The sequence below is a fragment of the Ziziphus jujuba genome, chromosome 9 (assembly GCF_031755915.1).
Source record: "Ziziphus jujuba cultivar Dongzao chromosome 9, ASM3175591v1".
In the NCBI taxonomy this organism is placed as follows: Eukaryota; Viridiplantae; Streptophyta; class Magnoliopsida; order Rosales; family Rhamnaceae; genus Ziziphus; species Ziziphus jujuba.
In genome coordinates this window covers 9,049,608-9,066,716 of record NC_083387.1, presented here as the reverse complement: position 1 = coordinate 9,066,716, position 17,109 = coordinate 9,049,608, and the positions used below count along the sequence as shown (strand labels likewise).

Here is a 17,109-nt window from a genome sequence, read left to right as displayed (position 1 = left end):
CATACTAATAATTGGTAAGACCCTTGAATTCTTACATAAAGGTAGAAGTGAAGGCTCGTTTATATATTTGACACACACATATCTCTACATAGATTATCCAAAATAGCACTTTAAACTATGAAGAGTGTGATAGACAATCTACAATCTAAAAATCTCTACATATTTTCTCTTATATATATATATTTATCTATACACATATATTTGTTATATTGGCTTCTCCATCAAGCATAGGGGGAGTGTAATAAAGTTGCAGATGGTTTGCAAATATTACTTACAATTTTAATCTAGTTCTTCATGTTTGTGATACTGCTCCTAAGGGTATTGATTACCTTGTATTTCTTCTCTTGATTGTATGGGAACTTTATCTTCCCGAGACATTTTAGTGTAATCTCTGGGTAACCCTTTTAATCAAAATAAATAAATTGATTAAAATACATAAAAATGTCACCAATCACAATATTTCTAATAAAAAGAAAAGGCGAGCTTTCTCCATTGACTTTCAAAAAACTGGAACGTATTTGACTAATTGATGATAAAAGTATAATACGTATGTATAAAATTTAACTACAAGTTCAATTCACAGTTCACACTAATATATACGAGTAAATATTATGTTGTCCTTTTCCACGTCTTTTATCAGCCTCTTTCATGAGCCTGGAGTTGATGTTCAAGGCTTGATAAGGTTATTATTGCTTTGGATAATTTTATACTACAATAGATACCGTAAAAAAAAATATATATATATATATACATATACATATATATATATATATATATATATATATATATGGGAGCCGGCCACTGCACTGAAGATGTGGCATTCTTTTACTTCTACTTTCACTGTTTTTCGAAATAATTTTTGTGAAACATCATAAACCTATCAATTTTGAATTTAGGAGAACGATCGAAAAGTTATCATGGTTCGAATCTGGCAAGTTATTGTAGTCAAAGCTGCAACTCTATCGTTAACAGTTCTAGAGGAAAAAAACAAAGAAAAATTCTTAAAAACACGCATAATTAATGGTGTGATTATAGTCTGATCTGAAAAGTTTATTATGGTAGTGATATGAATCTGAAAAGCTGATACTTATGATGGCGTTTCACATGCATTTTGTCATGTTTTGCTGTCTGGCCATACGGTATTGGTTGGCTGCCTGCCTGTCTGCCTTTAACTAGGATAAATATATGTTTCACCAAAAATACCATTACCATATGTATATATAAATTGCAAGGAATTGTCCTTTTTACCCAAAAAACAAAACAAAACAAAACAAAGGGAATCTTTGATGTCCCACCCATTGTTTGTATTGACTATATCTCCCTACAGTATATTTATAAGATCGAGACCACCACCATTATTATTATTATTATTATTATTAAAATGCCAACAATTTATTTTAATGGATCATTATCCACATCAACTTTTTCAATATATTACTTCCAGAATGATCAGGACTATACTATATTCTTAAAAGTTGGGATTTGTTAATTTGTTACCAACTTTCCATCGATAGAGTTAAAGACACCAAGTTATTTAAAAAAAAAATGATGTGGTAAAAATGGAATATTATATTAAATATAAATAGATCAATTCTTCGAGATAAATGAAACTAATATGAACCAATAAAATGATATCTCATTTTGCTAGACTATTGATAAACAACTTGGTTCCCTAACATATTGTTGTAACCACATAAAAGATAAAAACCAATTTTATGTTTTGTGAAACTAATCATTATATATATGTATCATTGGAGATTATTAATATATAATAAGTATATAGAAACAATATTATATAACATTCTATCGTATTGAATATAAAGTTAATCTAAGCACTTAGTAAATCCCATAGGACAATATTGCATAGCCAGGATATTATTTTAGAATCTAATTAAGGATTAAAAATACACACACAAAAAAGCTTATAAATATGTTTTTTGCGTTTTTGTTTTGGCTTTAAATATTGCTTTTAATGATTCCACTTTCAGATACAGAATGGCCTGGTAAGATATGATTTCATTAATTTAGAGACCGTATTAGGTAGGAAGACATCTCTAAAGGTTGTCTCCCAGATAAAGAATTTGGTTTTTCGACTTGATTGTGGCTTCAGGAAAGAAATTATGGAGGCATATGCAGCACGCATCTTCTAGCTACTTCCATGAGGACCTTTCCTGATCTATCATTTCCATCCGCTTATATTAAAATAATAAGTTATATAATAATAAAACAAATAAATCAATAAATAAAAAATTGGACAAAAAGAATTATGAAGGAACTAGATGGGGGAATTGGGCCACATGTTTGAGTAATATTATGATTATGAAGTAACATGCCAAGCCATTTCCACTCTATTTGTATTTGTTCTTGTAATCTTTATAATATCTAATTTAGATGAAGAAAGATTTGTTTCTTTTTTTTTTTTTTTTTGGGTAATGATAAATGTCTAGTGCTGGGCTGTGTCATGATCATGTAGAATAAAATATATCTTACTGTCTCACTAATTAATTTAGATCAATAATTTTTTCAAAAAAGTAAAGGACAGACACTAATTTTAGAATTGATATTGTAAACATAGGATCACTACTGAAAAATTAATATACAGTAATTTAAATGGAAAGAGATCGAAGTGAATTTAAAATTTAATAACCCATGTGAATCAATTTAGAGTTTGATTAATTACTGGGAAAGTGGTGTGAAAATCCATTCATATCTAGTGGGGGATTGTCGGCTGTTTGAAACCTCACCATAAGAAAAGGAATCCAATAAGTGTATCTGTATAAAAATGGTTTTCCTCATTTTGGCACATTTCTATCCTAGAACAATTATGTGTAAATTAAGGTGTGGTTTGATAATGTGTTGGTTTTATCTTTTGTTATCTAATCATGTTAGATTGTTTTTTTTGCTTCCAAAAAAATAACTTATGTGTAATTTGTTTAGTTCAAATATTTGTTATTGTTATTGGTAGTTAAAATTTATCAAACATCTTAGTTAATATAAACTTGATAGGAAAATAAAATTAAGTGAAGCAATATTATAAAAATTAGGTAGAACAATTTTTATTTTTTATTTTTTTTTTTAAAACACATTTGTTGTTAACAAGCGACACCATATAGCACAAGTTAGCTTTCAGCCTAGCAGTAGTTTACTTTCAGTCATCACTTGGACTGTTTTCACAAAGTGTTTGATAATTGAAGCTTATATTATATATTGGATAATAATTGATGAAATTTCGATGATTCTGAATATTTGATTAAGATTATTAGATGCATGTTTATGATGTGTTTTGCAGACTGTGGCTTCTCTTCTCTTCAGGAACTAAAAGGCTTCTATTTGGTTTACTGAGATATTAATGGATGCCATACATGTTTACAAGCTAATGCCTGAAGCACAAGGATCATGTCTTCCTTGTAGGAATGCCAAGAACGAGCATGGTTGTGAAAGCAATTTTAGTTTTTAAGAATAATGAGAATCAAGGCTTTGATACAACGTTATTGTAAACTCAAAATTCTCCTTGCCCTATTCGTTTCTTTTGCCATCCTCAAGTTGTGTATATATGGTCTCTTTTTAGTACATTTTTCCATGAAAATTGTATTTGAATCCGGGGGTTAATAGAAGAAGAACAAGCCTAGGAATGTATTCAAACAACATACAAGGGTCTTTTAGTATCCAAAACAAAGTCATTTTGCCATAAAGATTGAGGAATACTTGGAGGTTGAGAAAGGGAAGGTGTTTATTTATGCATAGTAATTTCCATGAAAAAAAAAAAAGGATAAAATACTCTTTTTCTTTCCTTTTAAAAAAAAAATTAAAAAAAAAATACCAAAGTAAAGTTTTAAAAGGAGACTCATGACTTGGACTTTAGATAAAAAAATTTTTTATTGATTTCATATATTTCTCTTATTAAATAAATCAAGAGTCTGTAACAGAAAAAGAGCATAGAAAAACAAGAAGAAAATCAAATCTATGTAAACAATAAGAAACGCAAGAGCTCATGCTTGATAATGAAATTTTGTATTTAATTTCTTATTTTTCTCTCAGTTTGTTTTCCCTGTTCCTTTCTATTAACAGAGTAAAATATGTAAATAATTAATTAACATCAGTCAACAAGCCAGAAAAGTCAAAGTCTCTGCAACTATTCGTTGATTTGAAGTTAGTAGACACAAAAGAAATTCCATGGAAGCTTCAGAGCTCCGTGATTTACGATCAACCACTCAAAACTTCCTTCACAACAATTGTGTTAGTCAATCAACGTGTAGATTACGAAGAACCAACGATTTGGCCATCAAGAATTTCTCCAAAAGAACCAAAAATTGCCCCCATTCACCCAAAAAACCAGTATCATATCCAATAATGACTAGCCTCCAAATGCCATCAACCAAGACGATGATCTCCACCGCCGCCTCCATCGCCACCACCGTCATGCTCATCCGCTCCGTCGCTCGTGACTATCTACCTCGAGAGCTCCAACACTATATGTTCTTGAAAATCGCAAGCTTATCGAGTTATTTCTCCAACCAACTCACCCTGGTTATAGACGAGTTCGAGGGTCTCAACCATAACCATCTCTTCAAAGCAGCTCAGGTCTTTCTCCGACCCACCGTCTCTCCCAATGCAAAAACGTTTAGAGTCACAATGCCCGCTAAAGAAAACAAGATTTCAATCTCCATGGAAAGAAACCAAGAGCTTACCGATTCTTTCAAAGGGGTCGTCCTCAATTGGAAATTGGTTTCCAAGCAAGTCCCTTCAAAGTATGTCTCTGGCCCTGACCATGATCCCTACAACCCTGCTCCTCAATCCGAACTCCGCTACTTCGAGTTAAGCTTCAACAGGAAGCATAAAGAAATGGTTTTGAGTTCTTATCTTCCATATGTAATTGAGAAATCTAAGGAAGTGAAGGAAGAGACAAAGACACTGAAGCTTCACACTTTGAAGTATGACCGCGTGATACGAGGGAGAGGTGAACCTTGGCAATCCGTGAATCTTGATCATCCGGCAACGTTCGATTCATTGGCGATGGATTCGGAGGCCAAGATGGCCATCATGGAGGATCTTGAAAGGTTTGTGGAGAGGAAGGAGTACTATAGGAAGGTGGGGAAGGCATGGAAACGTGGATACTTGTTGTTTGGACCTCCAGGGACAGGTAAGTCAAGCTTGATTGCAGCAATGGCAAATTATCTAAATTTCGATGTCTATGATTTGGAGTTAACCGATGTAAGAAGCAATTCTCAGCTGAGAAAGTTGTTGATTACGACGGAAAATAGATCCATTCTTGTTGTGGAGGATATAGATTGCTCCATTGAACTGCAGAACAGGCTTGCAGAAGCCAGAGCTAGAAACCACCATGGTCGTAGTGCAAGAACAGAGGCAAGACTCTGCTTTTCTGTCTCTGTTCTTTTCCCATTTCTTTCAATGTTTTGCCGAAATGCTATCACGTCCTATTAATAAAACCGCTCACATTTTCTCTGTATATTTTTCAGGTGACTCTATCAGGATTGCTCAACTTCATAGATGGATTGTGGTCAAGCTGTGGGGATGAAAGGATCATAGTGTTCACAACCAATCACAAAGACAGACTAGACCCTGCTTTGCTGCGGCCGGGTCGAATGGACGTTCACATCCACATGTCATTTTGCACACCTTCTGGGTTCAGAATGCTCTCCTCCACTTATCTTGGAATTACAGACCACTTTCTGTTCTCAGATATTGAAAAGTTGTTAGAGACACTCACGGTTACTCCTGCAGAAATAGGGGAGCAGTTGCTGAAGAATGAGGATCCCGAAACTTCACTGAGAGGCCTAATCGAGTTACTTGAAAAGAAGAAAGGGGAAAGCAATCAAGAAAATAAAAATGGTTAACCAGAACCTGAAGCTGAAGGAATGGATGAGACTGAGAGGATCAAGACCCAGACAGAGGGAAAGGAAAGTCGAGAGGAGACAAGCGAGAGCAGCAAGAAAATAGATGCTTAACAATTTTACTTTTGTTTCTATTTCTTTGTGGTGGAACTGTTAAATAGAGAAACATATACTTGATCTGCTCTGGAACGAAGGAAAAGTTAATATGAAGGTGATGATACTTCGATGAACAAGATGGTTGTAACCGTTATTTTAGACAAAATTTATATATATATATATATATATATATATATATGTATACAATTGTTGTTTTAACATGTTAAAGTCTTGCAGTTTCAACAATACCGGAAAGTTATTATAAATAAGGAAAACAACTCAATTAAGAGAGCAACAGTGGTCATGACCCATCACCCCAAAAACACTGGCCATGACCCGACCTATATAGACATCACCACCCCTATTTTCTTTTCATGAACGTGAAGATAATTTGGACAATCTGAAATTTAAAAAGGCTTACAGTAAATTTAATACTGATTCATAATCATCCCATGCATAAACCTGTATTTTGCTATCGATATAAGATAACATACAAGGGCCTTTCAAAACAAATTCTACCAAAACTAAAAACAAACAAGTTCTGCCAAAGTAACAATAAAAAAGGCCCGAGAAGCTTTTTTTTTTTTTTTTTTTTCAAATGAAACGGTCTTCAATTCAGTATCTTTTTCTTTTTCCATGACAGTTTTACATTCGATTCTCCAGCTTCCTACATTCGTATTACCTAATACTGCCATACACCACCCACATGAACTGCCATGCAATTCATCTTCACATTATAATTAGGTCCAACTTTAAATAAGGACCTAATCTACCGCTGCCAGATAATTCTAAATAGATTCTATTTTTTTGTAACAAACAATACACAAAAGATTTGTAAGAAGTAAAAAAAGCTCCATGAACAGGAAAAAAGACAAACTCAAAAAGCATCAAAAGCACGATTCCTAAATCACCTTAGAACCACCAAGGGTGTGGAAGTAAAGGATTCTCACTACAAATGCAAAAAGCTTTAAGTATATCCAACTTGCAGTTGTTTATTTGTACGACATTTGTACGACACACTACATCAAGATAAAACTCCACTTGCTATTCCTGAAAATTAAGAAGATGAAGATTTAGTCTCAGAACTTTAATTCAAAATTTTTTAAAAGCAAAGCAACAAGCATAAAGTTCCCTTATTTAACAGAAATTATGGTTTGAACTTATGGAAAGATTAAGTAGCTTTCTTTATGATCATATCTATTATAAAGATTGCTTGTTTTACTTGTTTTTCTTTACTAATAGTCTTTCCTTTCAAAAGCAATGTATTGCGTAGATAAGTCATTCTGACCAAAACCCTAGAAAAGAAACACATCTTCTTTAAGTGCATTATGAGGTTGCATGCAGTATACTAATTCCCAGGGGCAACAAAATACACATTTTATTGACTACAGGCAACAAGCAGAAGCCACCCATTTTTTTGCATGTAAAAAATGTTGTGCTCTAAATGCAAATGCTGCAATATAAATCAGAATAGAAAATAGCAGTTATACTTGCCTCAAAACTAGAGCAAGTTTTGCCTGAAAAGAGGGGGTAGTCTCAGAGCTCTCTTTACCCAACAACTGAGAGAGCTTTATACCGCCATTTTCATTTCTATCTTCTCATGAGGATCGTAACCTATGAGTTTGAAATCAGCAGCAACAAAAGAATCTATATTCTTCTTCTCAGGATTGATCTTCAGAACCTGAATCAAAAGGAGGCAGTTAGACATCAAAAAACAGTGAACTAATAGGTTTTATTTTAATATTTTCTTTCTCCAGTGGGGAGAGGTGTCAAGATAAGTTCTATTAAAACATTATTTCACTCACCGGAAAAGGCTTTGGCTGTTTCTGAAGCTGCTCCTGCAGAGGCCTCACATGATTGCGGTAAACATGAGCATCCCCAATAACATGGACAAAATCACCTGGAACAAGATCTGCACACCACAAATAGCTATTAGAGACAGACTCTCAAGATGCATAACATAAAACCATAGTAAGTTTTAGAATCAGAGAGGAAAGAAAGAGAATCAAAGAGGAGAGCAAGATCCTGTCTCATTGTTGCTGTCCATTTTCCAAAGTTTCTTGCTATTTATGTAGTACTTAACCAGATCTTTCATTTACACGGATCCTATTGTAAATAGTATAACCTACCTGCATGATGCAACACAACATTTGAATGCAGTGATTTCTAAATAAAAATACGAGGTTACGGGGTTCATCAACTTTCTGCTTCCTTCTTATTCTTCTGCTTCCTTTTGATAAGAAAAGAATTCGCTTGAACTCTAGGGGATAAAATAATAAGTTTGCAAAAACACAAACCAGCAAAAAGCACCAGTTCTTGTAGGTGGCAAAGAAACAATTAAGAGTGGGGAAGCAGAAACCATCAACCTGTGCATTTATATATATAACATTGCAGCCAATCCACAAGTTTAAATTTGATAGGTTTTGTAGAATGTATACCACAAACATGAGCAATCATGCATGTCAAAAGTGCGTAAGAAGCAATGTTAAATGGCACTCCCAGGCCCATGTCAGCAGAACGCTGATACATCTGACATGACAACTCCCCATTGGCTATATAGAACTGCAGAGATATAATAAACGAATATGTTCAAAGATGAAGAGAAAAACATAAATAAAGAGGGGAAAAAAACCAAAAAAAAAAAGAGGCACCTTTCAAGACAAACCTGAGAAAACATGTGGCAAGGTGGAAGTGCCATTAATTTAAGATCAGCAGGATTCCATGCTGAGAGTATTATTCTTCGGTCATTTGGATTATTTTTAATCTTATCAATAACATCTAACAACTGATCAAATCCTTGACCAGTGTAGTCAGCATGCATGTCAGTATATCTGCAAAATGTTAGAAGATGGACAGAAGACGTTACAAATTAGTACATAAAGTATAAACACATCAGTTAAAGGAAGTAGCAATACCAACCTAGCACCGAAGTGTCTCCACTGGAATCCATAAACAGGTCCCAAGTCACCCTCTTCCCTGTCTTTCAAACCGATTCTGAAATGGCAGGAATCATTAAAAAAAAAAAAAATTCAATAAAACTCAACGCAACATATAAATAACTGTACATTAATATGCAATACATACCCATCTAGGTAATCTCTAGATGCATTGCCATCCCATATATGAATGCCCTTCTCCTGAAGAACCTGCCAGTGATATCAAATTTTAAGAATGTAATTTGCCATAAGACCATCCCATTCCCACCAAACTCATAAGAACTCCAAGAGTAACACATAAACCTCAAATCAATCTGCTTAGTTTACGATGGCATTTAAGATTGGACTAGAATAAAAATGAACCGGCATAAATAATGAAGACAAACATAAAATATCTAACATATAAAATCTTTGAAAAAACTGCAACTAAATATACCCATTTCACCTTCAAAACAACATAGAGGATCCATATGCATGAAAGTACAAATTGCTGATTCATTCATACAAAAATATAAGATAGACTAAAATCCTTAGTAAGTACCCCATGTACATATCACCAAAGTTTTTCAATACAAATATCATTACCTTGGCATTTGTTGAACCACTGATGAACCAAAGAAGTTCTTCAACAACCCCTCGCCAGAATACTTTCTATGGAAAAAGATTATAATAGAAGTTAACCTACATATTGAAACAAATAAAAGATCTCTCTGTTTCCAAATATTTTAACCTCACTAAAAGAGGAAAAAGTATAAACATAAACTAATTAAGCAGCAAGGAGAAAAGCTCAAAAGAGAAACTATAAACCTTAGTTGTAAGAAGCGGGAAAGTTCTGCGCAGATTGTACCGCATCTAGAGTAAGACAGGAAAAAGAGAATAATGAATACCAACCAGGTTTCAAAATCTTAAATGGAAGAATAACAAGACTCCAATTATTCTGACATTGGGATTGATTACCTGGCAACCAAATTTGGATACAGTACCAGTCCCTGTCCTGTCATCCTTAGTGTTGCCATCTGAGATGATATCTTGAACCAGTCTCAGATACTGGTGCTCCTCGTGTCTCTCAAATATCATCTTTGGGAGGAATGAGAACTTCTGTATATCAAATTTCATGGAGCCTGACTTACCATCAGCAATCAGACCATTGTTTTGACCAAGGGATTGAACTTCAGAACTCCTTACACGGACATAGGTTGTAAAGGAATAACGAATGTTATTCTCCACAATGGGAAACGACGAATACCATGGTTGAAATACAGAAGTATCAACAGAAGGGATAAATGTATCACATTCTATACTGGCCTCAATTTCTGTAATGTGGATAGCCTCGCATCCAGGCCCATTGAGAGCATCCCTGTTAGTAGGGATTTGAACACAATGAAAAAAGAGAAAGAGATAAACAAAGGGAAAAAAAAAAAAAAAAAGCAACATTAAACTGAACGTCAAAACCTCACTTTAATATTTCGCCACCCCCTAAAACAAACACTTTCTCAATTGATAGACAGTATGGAGAACCAGCTAATAATTCCAAAGCGGAATCCATGCTTCCACATATTACAACATTCTCGGCGGTGGCTATATCAAAACTCCCAGAACGAGTCAGAACAACATTCAGTCTACCAGGTAGAGGCCGAATTTTGGGAGGAGTGCTCTCCCATGTTTTCCTACCCATTACAACCGCATTCTTTTTCCCAGGATCCGAAGTGGTCTCAGTGAGGTCCATAAAGAATTTGAATTCATTAGGTAACGTCCAAGGCAGGTCTCCATCCTTGCCAATACCCATGTCCCGGGTTGCAGCCACAACAACTTGGTAAGTCCTCCGCGGAGGAGGCTGCGTGTTGCCATTCCCATTTGCACTCACCAAAGATTCACTAGCCATGAGTGAAGCCAAAGACCTCAAACTAAAGAGGAAAGCTTAATTAAAACAAGGACCGCACAGACAATTTTGCTAGAAGTGATATACATTGAAATCCTTCAAGAATTACTAGACTTTTAATAGACATTTATAGGTGCCGAAATGAGAATACAATTATACACAGAAAAATACTTAAACCCAAAATATATATATATATATATATATATATAAACAAAACAAACAAACAAAAAGAAATTAGTAAGACATAAGAATTCACGCCCAAAAAGACATTGAGAAGCACGACAGTTATTCAGACTATGCATAATGCATGTAATAAGCATTTTATTTTTTTAATCTAAATTCAATAAATTTCGAACCTCCATATAATTGGTTTATTCAACATAAAAACATAGAATGCCTTGAACAATTAAAATCATACATTAAATTCACATGCAATGTCAAAATTAATAAAATCCAAACTCAGAGAGAATAAAAAAATAAAAATAAAAAATACAGTAACTTTTTAAAATTTGCAATGGTAAACATAGATCAGAATAATAGTAAAAGAAAAAAATATATATCCATCTCATATGACATTCAAAATAAAACAACTAAAACTAACACCACACTAAAAGAAGAACCCCAAAAAAATAAATAAATAAATAAATAAATAACGAAGTAAGGGATAAAAATTGAAATGCGAAAGGTCACCAACCGATCTGAAAGCGGAGCAGAAATTGCCTGGATGAGTCGAAGCCCTAGTCGTCAGCTAGTTGAAGACCGAAATCGGAGCGAGGTTAAAAAAAAATAAAAAACGAGGGGGATTTTTCAAACAGTGTTAGTGAAAAAGAGAGTCAGAAATATAGAGTTAAAAAAGAAATGAGAAAAAACAGCAGGGCGAGTGTGTGAGAGAGAGCAAAGAACTGAGCCAAAAAAAACCGCTTTCTTCGGTTTCAATCCGAGAAAAAAAGAAAAGAACAAAAAAATAAAGAGTGAGAAAAAAGTGTGTTTGGGAAGAGAGAAAACGAAAATGGAAAGAGAGAGAAAAAAAAAGTCTCAGAGTCTCTGACACGCTTAAATGAAAAATCCAAAAGCACGGTTGACGCGGAGTGCCGCCGAGGTGTGAGTGTGAGACTGCGGGGTCGGTGTAGGTGTCCAAATATCTCCATCTTCGACATTATGGTCTCATTTCTTTTATCAACTTTCCCATTATGCCCCTGTTTCACTCCATATTTTACTGTCTTGCTTTTTTCCTTTTTCTTTTTCTTTTAAGAATTATGATTATTTATTTATTTATTTGGAGAACAAGATATGTGATTTGAGGACATACTTCCTTTTTAGAAATATATATATATATATAAAATATACGTAAAGAGTATAGAGTAATACTTAGGGAATGTGTCACCATGTTAGTTGACTACTATTGCTTTGAAATGTAGTTTCGATTTTGTATTCTTTTCATGGAAATATTATTAAACTTATAATTCTTGGTTGATTGATAAAATAGTGTAAAGTTTTTTTTTATTATTTTCTTTTTTAAAATTCAAACTAGCATCATGAAATTCTTGACAAGATGAAAAGAGTTTTAAAAATTTGATAATTTATTTATTTGTTTGGAAAATAAGATGTACGATTTGAGGGGAGACTTCCCTCTATATGTATATAGATTGGTTTGAAATTTAGTTTCAATTTTGTATTTTTTTTTTTAGTGAAATATTATTAAACATACACTCATCCCTTATTGAAAGTTTGAAGTAGTGTAAAGTTTTATCCTTGAGATAACTATATTTTATCCCTTTTAGTTATACTTTCTTCTTTTTTCTTTTTTTCTTTTTTCTCTTTGCATTTTGCCCTTTTTACTAAAAAACAAATCATATTTTCCAATGAACCATTATTTTTATTTGTCAAATAAATTCATGATCGTATTTTGATGGATGATTTTGATAAAATTAAATATATAAAACTCATGTAACTCTGTTTAAAAATTATTTTATTCCGTTTCATTTTTATCTATTTATTTAAAAAAAAGTTATAATTAAATTAAACCAATAGAAAATAAGAAATATAACCATTTTTATAATTTGGAGGTCAAATATAAAAGAAAATATGGTTGAAAGGATAAAATATAGCTACCCTTATTATTTTTTCATTTTATCTTTACAATAATTTTCCTTTTATTTAGTATCTTAAATCTACAGCTTTATTGTCATAGTCATAAATATGAATATTTTATTAATTAAGCTTATATCATTCAACTATTTTCATTATTTATTTATTTATTTAAAGTTTATGTTTTTTTTTTCTTTACATTATTTTCGTTCTCAAACATATATGTATGTATATAAATATATATATATATTTTCAGAGCTGCTTATTTAATGTAAAACCTGCATTTAATATTTACTGAATGGGTTCATTTCCTTTTAGCAAAAAAAAATAAAAATAAAAATAATAAAAGAATGGGTTCATTTCCATCCATTGTTGACCTAAAAATAGGAAAAAGAGTACAGGACAACAATATTAAATTTGTTATTAGGGAACCAATGGAGGGTAGTTTGGGTATTGAAGTTGGTAAGCATGAAACTAAATTCTAATAGAGAGAGAGAGAGAGTGGGGCACAGCCAAAACCATCACTGAAAAAAACCATAGCCGTCTGCTAGGCCTGAAAGGCGGGAAATCCACATCCAGCCAATATGCCAACACCACGTTTCAACAGCAGATCTAAATGTTTTCGTACAAAATCTTGACCGTCCACTTGGCAATCGTGTGGTAAGTCCCAGTCAGCTTCTAATGGGGCTTTTTTTATGGTAATTAAATGTAATTGGTATTGCTTGAACGTCTTTAATCAATTTATAGAAGGATAATTACGCCATCCAAAGCGATTCAATCTCAGCCGTCCATGTCACTGTCTTCTCCATAATAATATATAATCCTTAATTTTATATATATATATATATACTGGATTTTTTTTTTCTTTTTAAGAAAAAATTAAGGTTTCTAAATATGCAAAATTTTAGAAATTTTCTCAAATTCATGTGAAATTAAAAAAACGAAATTAAAGAGTGTAATAAGCTGGTCAAAAACTTATTTTTGTTTTAATTCTTTCTTAATTCATTAACAATTCATTCCTAATGGATATATACTCATGTTCATCTTTTTTATAAGATAAATTAAATAAATTAGTCAGTTTCAAACTTTCAAGAACAGATAATCTCGAATCGCCATTGACTCATCCAATTTATTTATTTAATTTTGCAAGACATCCAATATAAATTTTAAAAGATTAGGATTCCAATTCCGCGTTACAATAATTTATTATGACTAAGGATATGTCTGCCACTTTAAAGCAATGAGCACTTATTGACTAATTAAACTTTTTTCTTTTGTTAATTGACCTACCGATCCTATTTTAGTGTAGCAAAAATGAAATAAAGATAGATGGTTTTATAATAAATTGAAATCTGATGGTATTATTCCGGGCAAAAGAATTTAAATTAGAAGATATGTTATCTACCTTATAATATTTTATAAAATTATTGTCTTTTTATCAATATAAAATTTATCGTTTCCTTATCATCATATAAATTATTGTATTATTATCAATGTGAGAGAGAAGAATATAAAATCATATTCAAAGAGGATATGACAATTTATCAACAAAAATAAAAAATAAAAATGAAAAAGAAGAAAATGATGCCCTAGCAATTCCATTATGAGAGAACTAGTCCTGATTATGAGAGAACTAGTCATGGAATATGTTTTTGGTGCATGATTGAAACATAATGGCCATAGCCATCTCATTTTTAGTCAATAATTGTGAGCTTGAAGGAATAATTAAATGGACCAATTTTTATTTATTTATTTATTTATTTTTTTGGGTACACTATCCAAGTATTTTTGGGTGGTGAGAAATGAGAAATATTGATGAATGCTTTGTTTAGCTTGTTGATTGCCTTTGCCAACACAACGTCAATCCTAGTTTGCTTGCAAATTGGGGAACATGCTAATAATCACCATAAAACACTTTTTTCCTAACCACCCAAGTTACTAAATTCTACCTTCGTATTTATATGATATCGTATACTTCTGTATTATTCATGCATATACATATATACATATATATATATATATATATATATATATTTTTTTTTTTTTGCTTTAGTATATATATGTATATATATATATATATATGTATATATACCATAACAAATTCGTTGATCGTATGTGTTCAATTTTTTGAGTGTTTGGATGTGTATTATTAAGTTAATCATAATTTTTTCAATATATATATATATATATATATATATAATTATAACACTATAATATTCCCTTCATAATATCGATTTTTATATTTGACAATCCCTAGCAATACTTGGGTTATCGAGTAGTTTGTTTAGGTTAAAAGAAAGTATTACATTAGTCATAAACTATATTGCAATATAACATATTAAGTAAGTTGGTTTTAAAACTCAAAGCTTAAACTTTTTTTTTGGTAAATAAACCTGCATTAAGCACAAAAAGAGAGGGCAACCAAGAAACAGATTACCCCAACATACAATCTCCAGTTTCCTCAGAAAGGATTTGGGCCAAAATATTGGCAGGACAAGAACAAAGGTTGACATTAGAGCAAAATAAAGTTTTGTTATCACTGATAGCATATTTAGAAGCAACATCAACACACTTGTTTGCTTGCCTTGAGGTCTAGGAAACTTTCCAGTTATTTCTCTTCAGTTTAGCTTTGAGAGAGCTAACTAAAGCCCATGACTCCCATTCACACGGCTCTGAATAATCATTAAGCTGTTTAACAACAGACTTTGCATCACAAAAGTCAATCCACATTCTTCCAACCAAACTCTTCAGCCAAAGTCGAAGCCCACTCAATAGCTTTAAGCTTAGCAATCTCAGCTTTCAAAAGGCTCAAGGGTTTGGCTGCAAGCAATAGGAACTTTACCTTGGTCATTCCTGACGATCAGTGCAATCGCTGAGTTACCTGGAATACTCTCAGCATCAGTGTTGATGCATATTCTCCCTCTATGGGGGTTTGCCAGAAAACTTTCCTAACTGAAGTAGATGTTGTACTCCTTTTCGAAGCCGCCAAATTGAATTCTTCAACTAACATCTCCTATCTTGCAGTTGGAAGTAAATCCTCATGTCCCTTCTTCTTTCATCTTTTCTCTACGTGATCTGTTAATTCCACAGTAACTCAAAGCTTAACTTGTTAACTATTTTTTAAGTAGATTCAAATAATTACAAATAATACCATAGTCTAATTAGGATCTATGCTCAAAGAAGTGCATAGACAGTAGACTATTGATATGCATACAAGTCCCAAATGAATGACATTAGAATTTAGAAATGCACCAACTGCTAATTTGTTTTGGTGAAAATTTTTTGAAGACAAAATTGATATGATTTTCAAAAATGTCTATAACTATTTATATCTATATGTTGGCAAGGCATCAGAAGGACCACAAAAAGAATGTCCACAATCAAAATTATATACACAGAAAGTAGTATGATTAATGATAGTTTTCTTGAGCATCCTATATTTCAAACAATTAAGTGTCAAGGCATCCAACTTTTGTAGCATTGGCAAGGATCATATGTCTTTTCCTTATGTGAATCCTAAACGTTGCAATAGCAGGGCTTCAATTGCCTAAATCAAAATGTATACATATACAAAATCAATCTTCTAGAAAACATCTCTCAATTTATCCTACGACATATAAAAATTTAGACAACAAAAATGAGATCCTTTTTAACTAATCCATTTAATTTTGCACATTAACACTTTAAAATATATATATATATATATAAGTTTTTTAATATTAAAAACCTAAAACCTTTAAGAATAAGTATTTAAATTTTTTATCGGAACGTGGGTCCATTTTTAATGCTGCATCAACATGTCTCCCATCTCAAAGTAAGTTGGAAAATAGTTTCTAGAAAAAATATTTTTATACTTTTATATATTATATATATAAGATATTTACAAAACATCTTAGTTTTGATTGGATAAATATTTGAAAAGTTATAAATAGATAATTGTTGTCTTCATAAATAGTTAAAATATACATTTAATAAATTTATTCATATTTTTGCATGGAACCTTCCTTTTTTTTGTGGGATGTTTGATAAAATGGAAAGTATTGAAGGAAATTGGTTTTTGAGAATTAATTTTTTGAGATTTAGTTTCCAAAAAATGTGTTTCTTTAGGATTCTTTTTATAGTGTTTGGTTAATTATAGAAGAAGATAAGATTTATAAATAATTAAATAAATTTATATAGTTAAATTAAAGGTTAAAATTGTATTTAAAAAAATATATAAAATTAATTTTGAGTCTTAAAATGATACATTTTTTGGAGG

General features: G+C 32.0%; 2 protein-coding genes across 2 annotated transcripts; one reads left to right on the top strand and one right to left on the bottom strand.

The window, feature by feature from the left end:
* Positions 1-3,995: 3,995 nt before the first annotated feature.
* On the top strand, positions 3,996-6,547 carry LOC107408462 (AAA-ATPase At3g50940). Its single transcript, XM_016012968.4, has 2 exons — positions 3,996-5,364; positions 5,478-6,547. The coding sequence occupies exons 1-2, from the start codon at positions 4,174-4,176 to the stop codon at positions 5,853-5,855; spliced, it is 1,569 nt and encodes a 522-aa protein (XP_015868454.3). The 5' UTR covers positions 3,996-4,173; the 3' UTR covers positions 5,856-6,547.
* A 406-nt stretch (positions 6,548-6,953) lies between these two features.
* On the bottom strand, positions 6,954-11,900 carry LOC107405872 (bifunctional dihydrofolate reductase-thymidylate synthase). Its single transcript, XM_048480939.2, has 12 exons — positions 11,458-11,900; positions 10,342-10,788; positions 9,842-10,241; positions 9,692-9,736; positions 9,470-9,535; positions 9,033-9,094; positions 8,868-8,942; positions 8,614-8,779; positions 8,387-8,510; positions 7,754-7,860; positions 7,443-7,629; positions 6,954-6,998 (listed from the first exon to the last, which is right to left on the bottom strand). The coding sequence occupies exons 2-11, from the start codon at positions 10,764-10,766 to the stop codon at positions 7,519-7,521; spliced, it is 1,581 nt and encodes a 526-aa protein (XP_048336896.1). The 5' UTR covers positions 10,767-10,788; positions 11,458-11,900; the 3' UTR covers positions 6,954-6,998; positions 7,443-7,518.
* Between the last annotated feature and the right edge of the window lie 5,209 nt (positions 11,901-17,109).

What these genes read in the sequence shown, in the direction of transcription:
- LOC107405872 (XM_048480939.2), bottom strand. Translation starts at nt 10,766, where the DNA reads ATGGCTAGTGAATCTTTGGTGAGTGCAAATGGGAATGGCAACACGCAG. An exon ending in TCCCGCTTCTTACAACTAAG is followed by an intron (nt 9,536 to 9,691) that starts GTTTATAGTTTC and finishes CTTTTTCCATAG; the next exon opens with AAAGTATTCTGGCGAGGGGT. An exon ending in TGGAGACACTTCGGTGCTAG is followed by an intron (nt 8,780 to 8,867) that starts GTTGGTATTGCT and finishes AACATTTTGCAG; the next exon opens with ATATACTGACATGCATGCTG.
- LOC107408462 (XM_016012968.4), top strand. Translation starts at nt 4,174, where the DNA reads ATGGAAGCTTCAGAGCTCCGTGATTTACGATCAACCACTCAAAACTTC. An exon ending in GTCGTAGTGCAAGAACAGAG is followed by an intron (nt 5,365 to 5,477) that starts GCAAGACTCTGC and finishes TATATTTTTCAG; the next exon opens with GTGACTCTATCAGGATTGCT.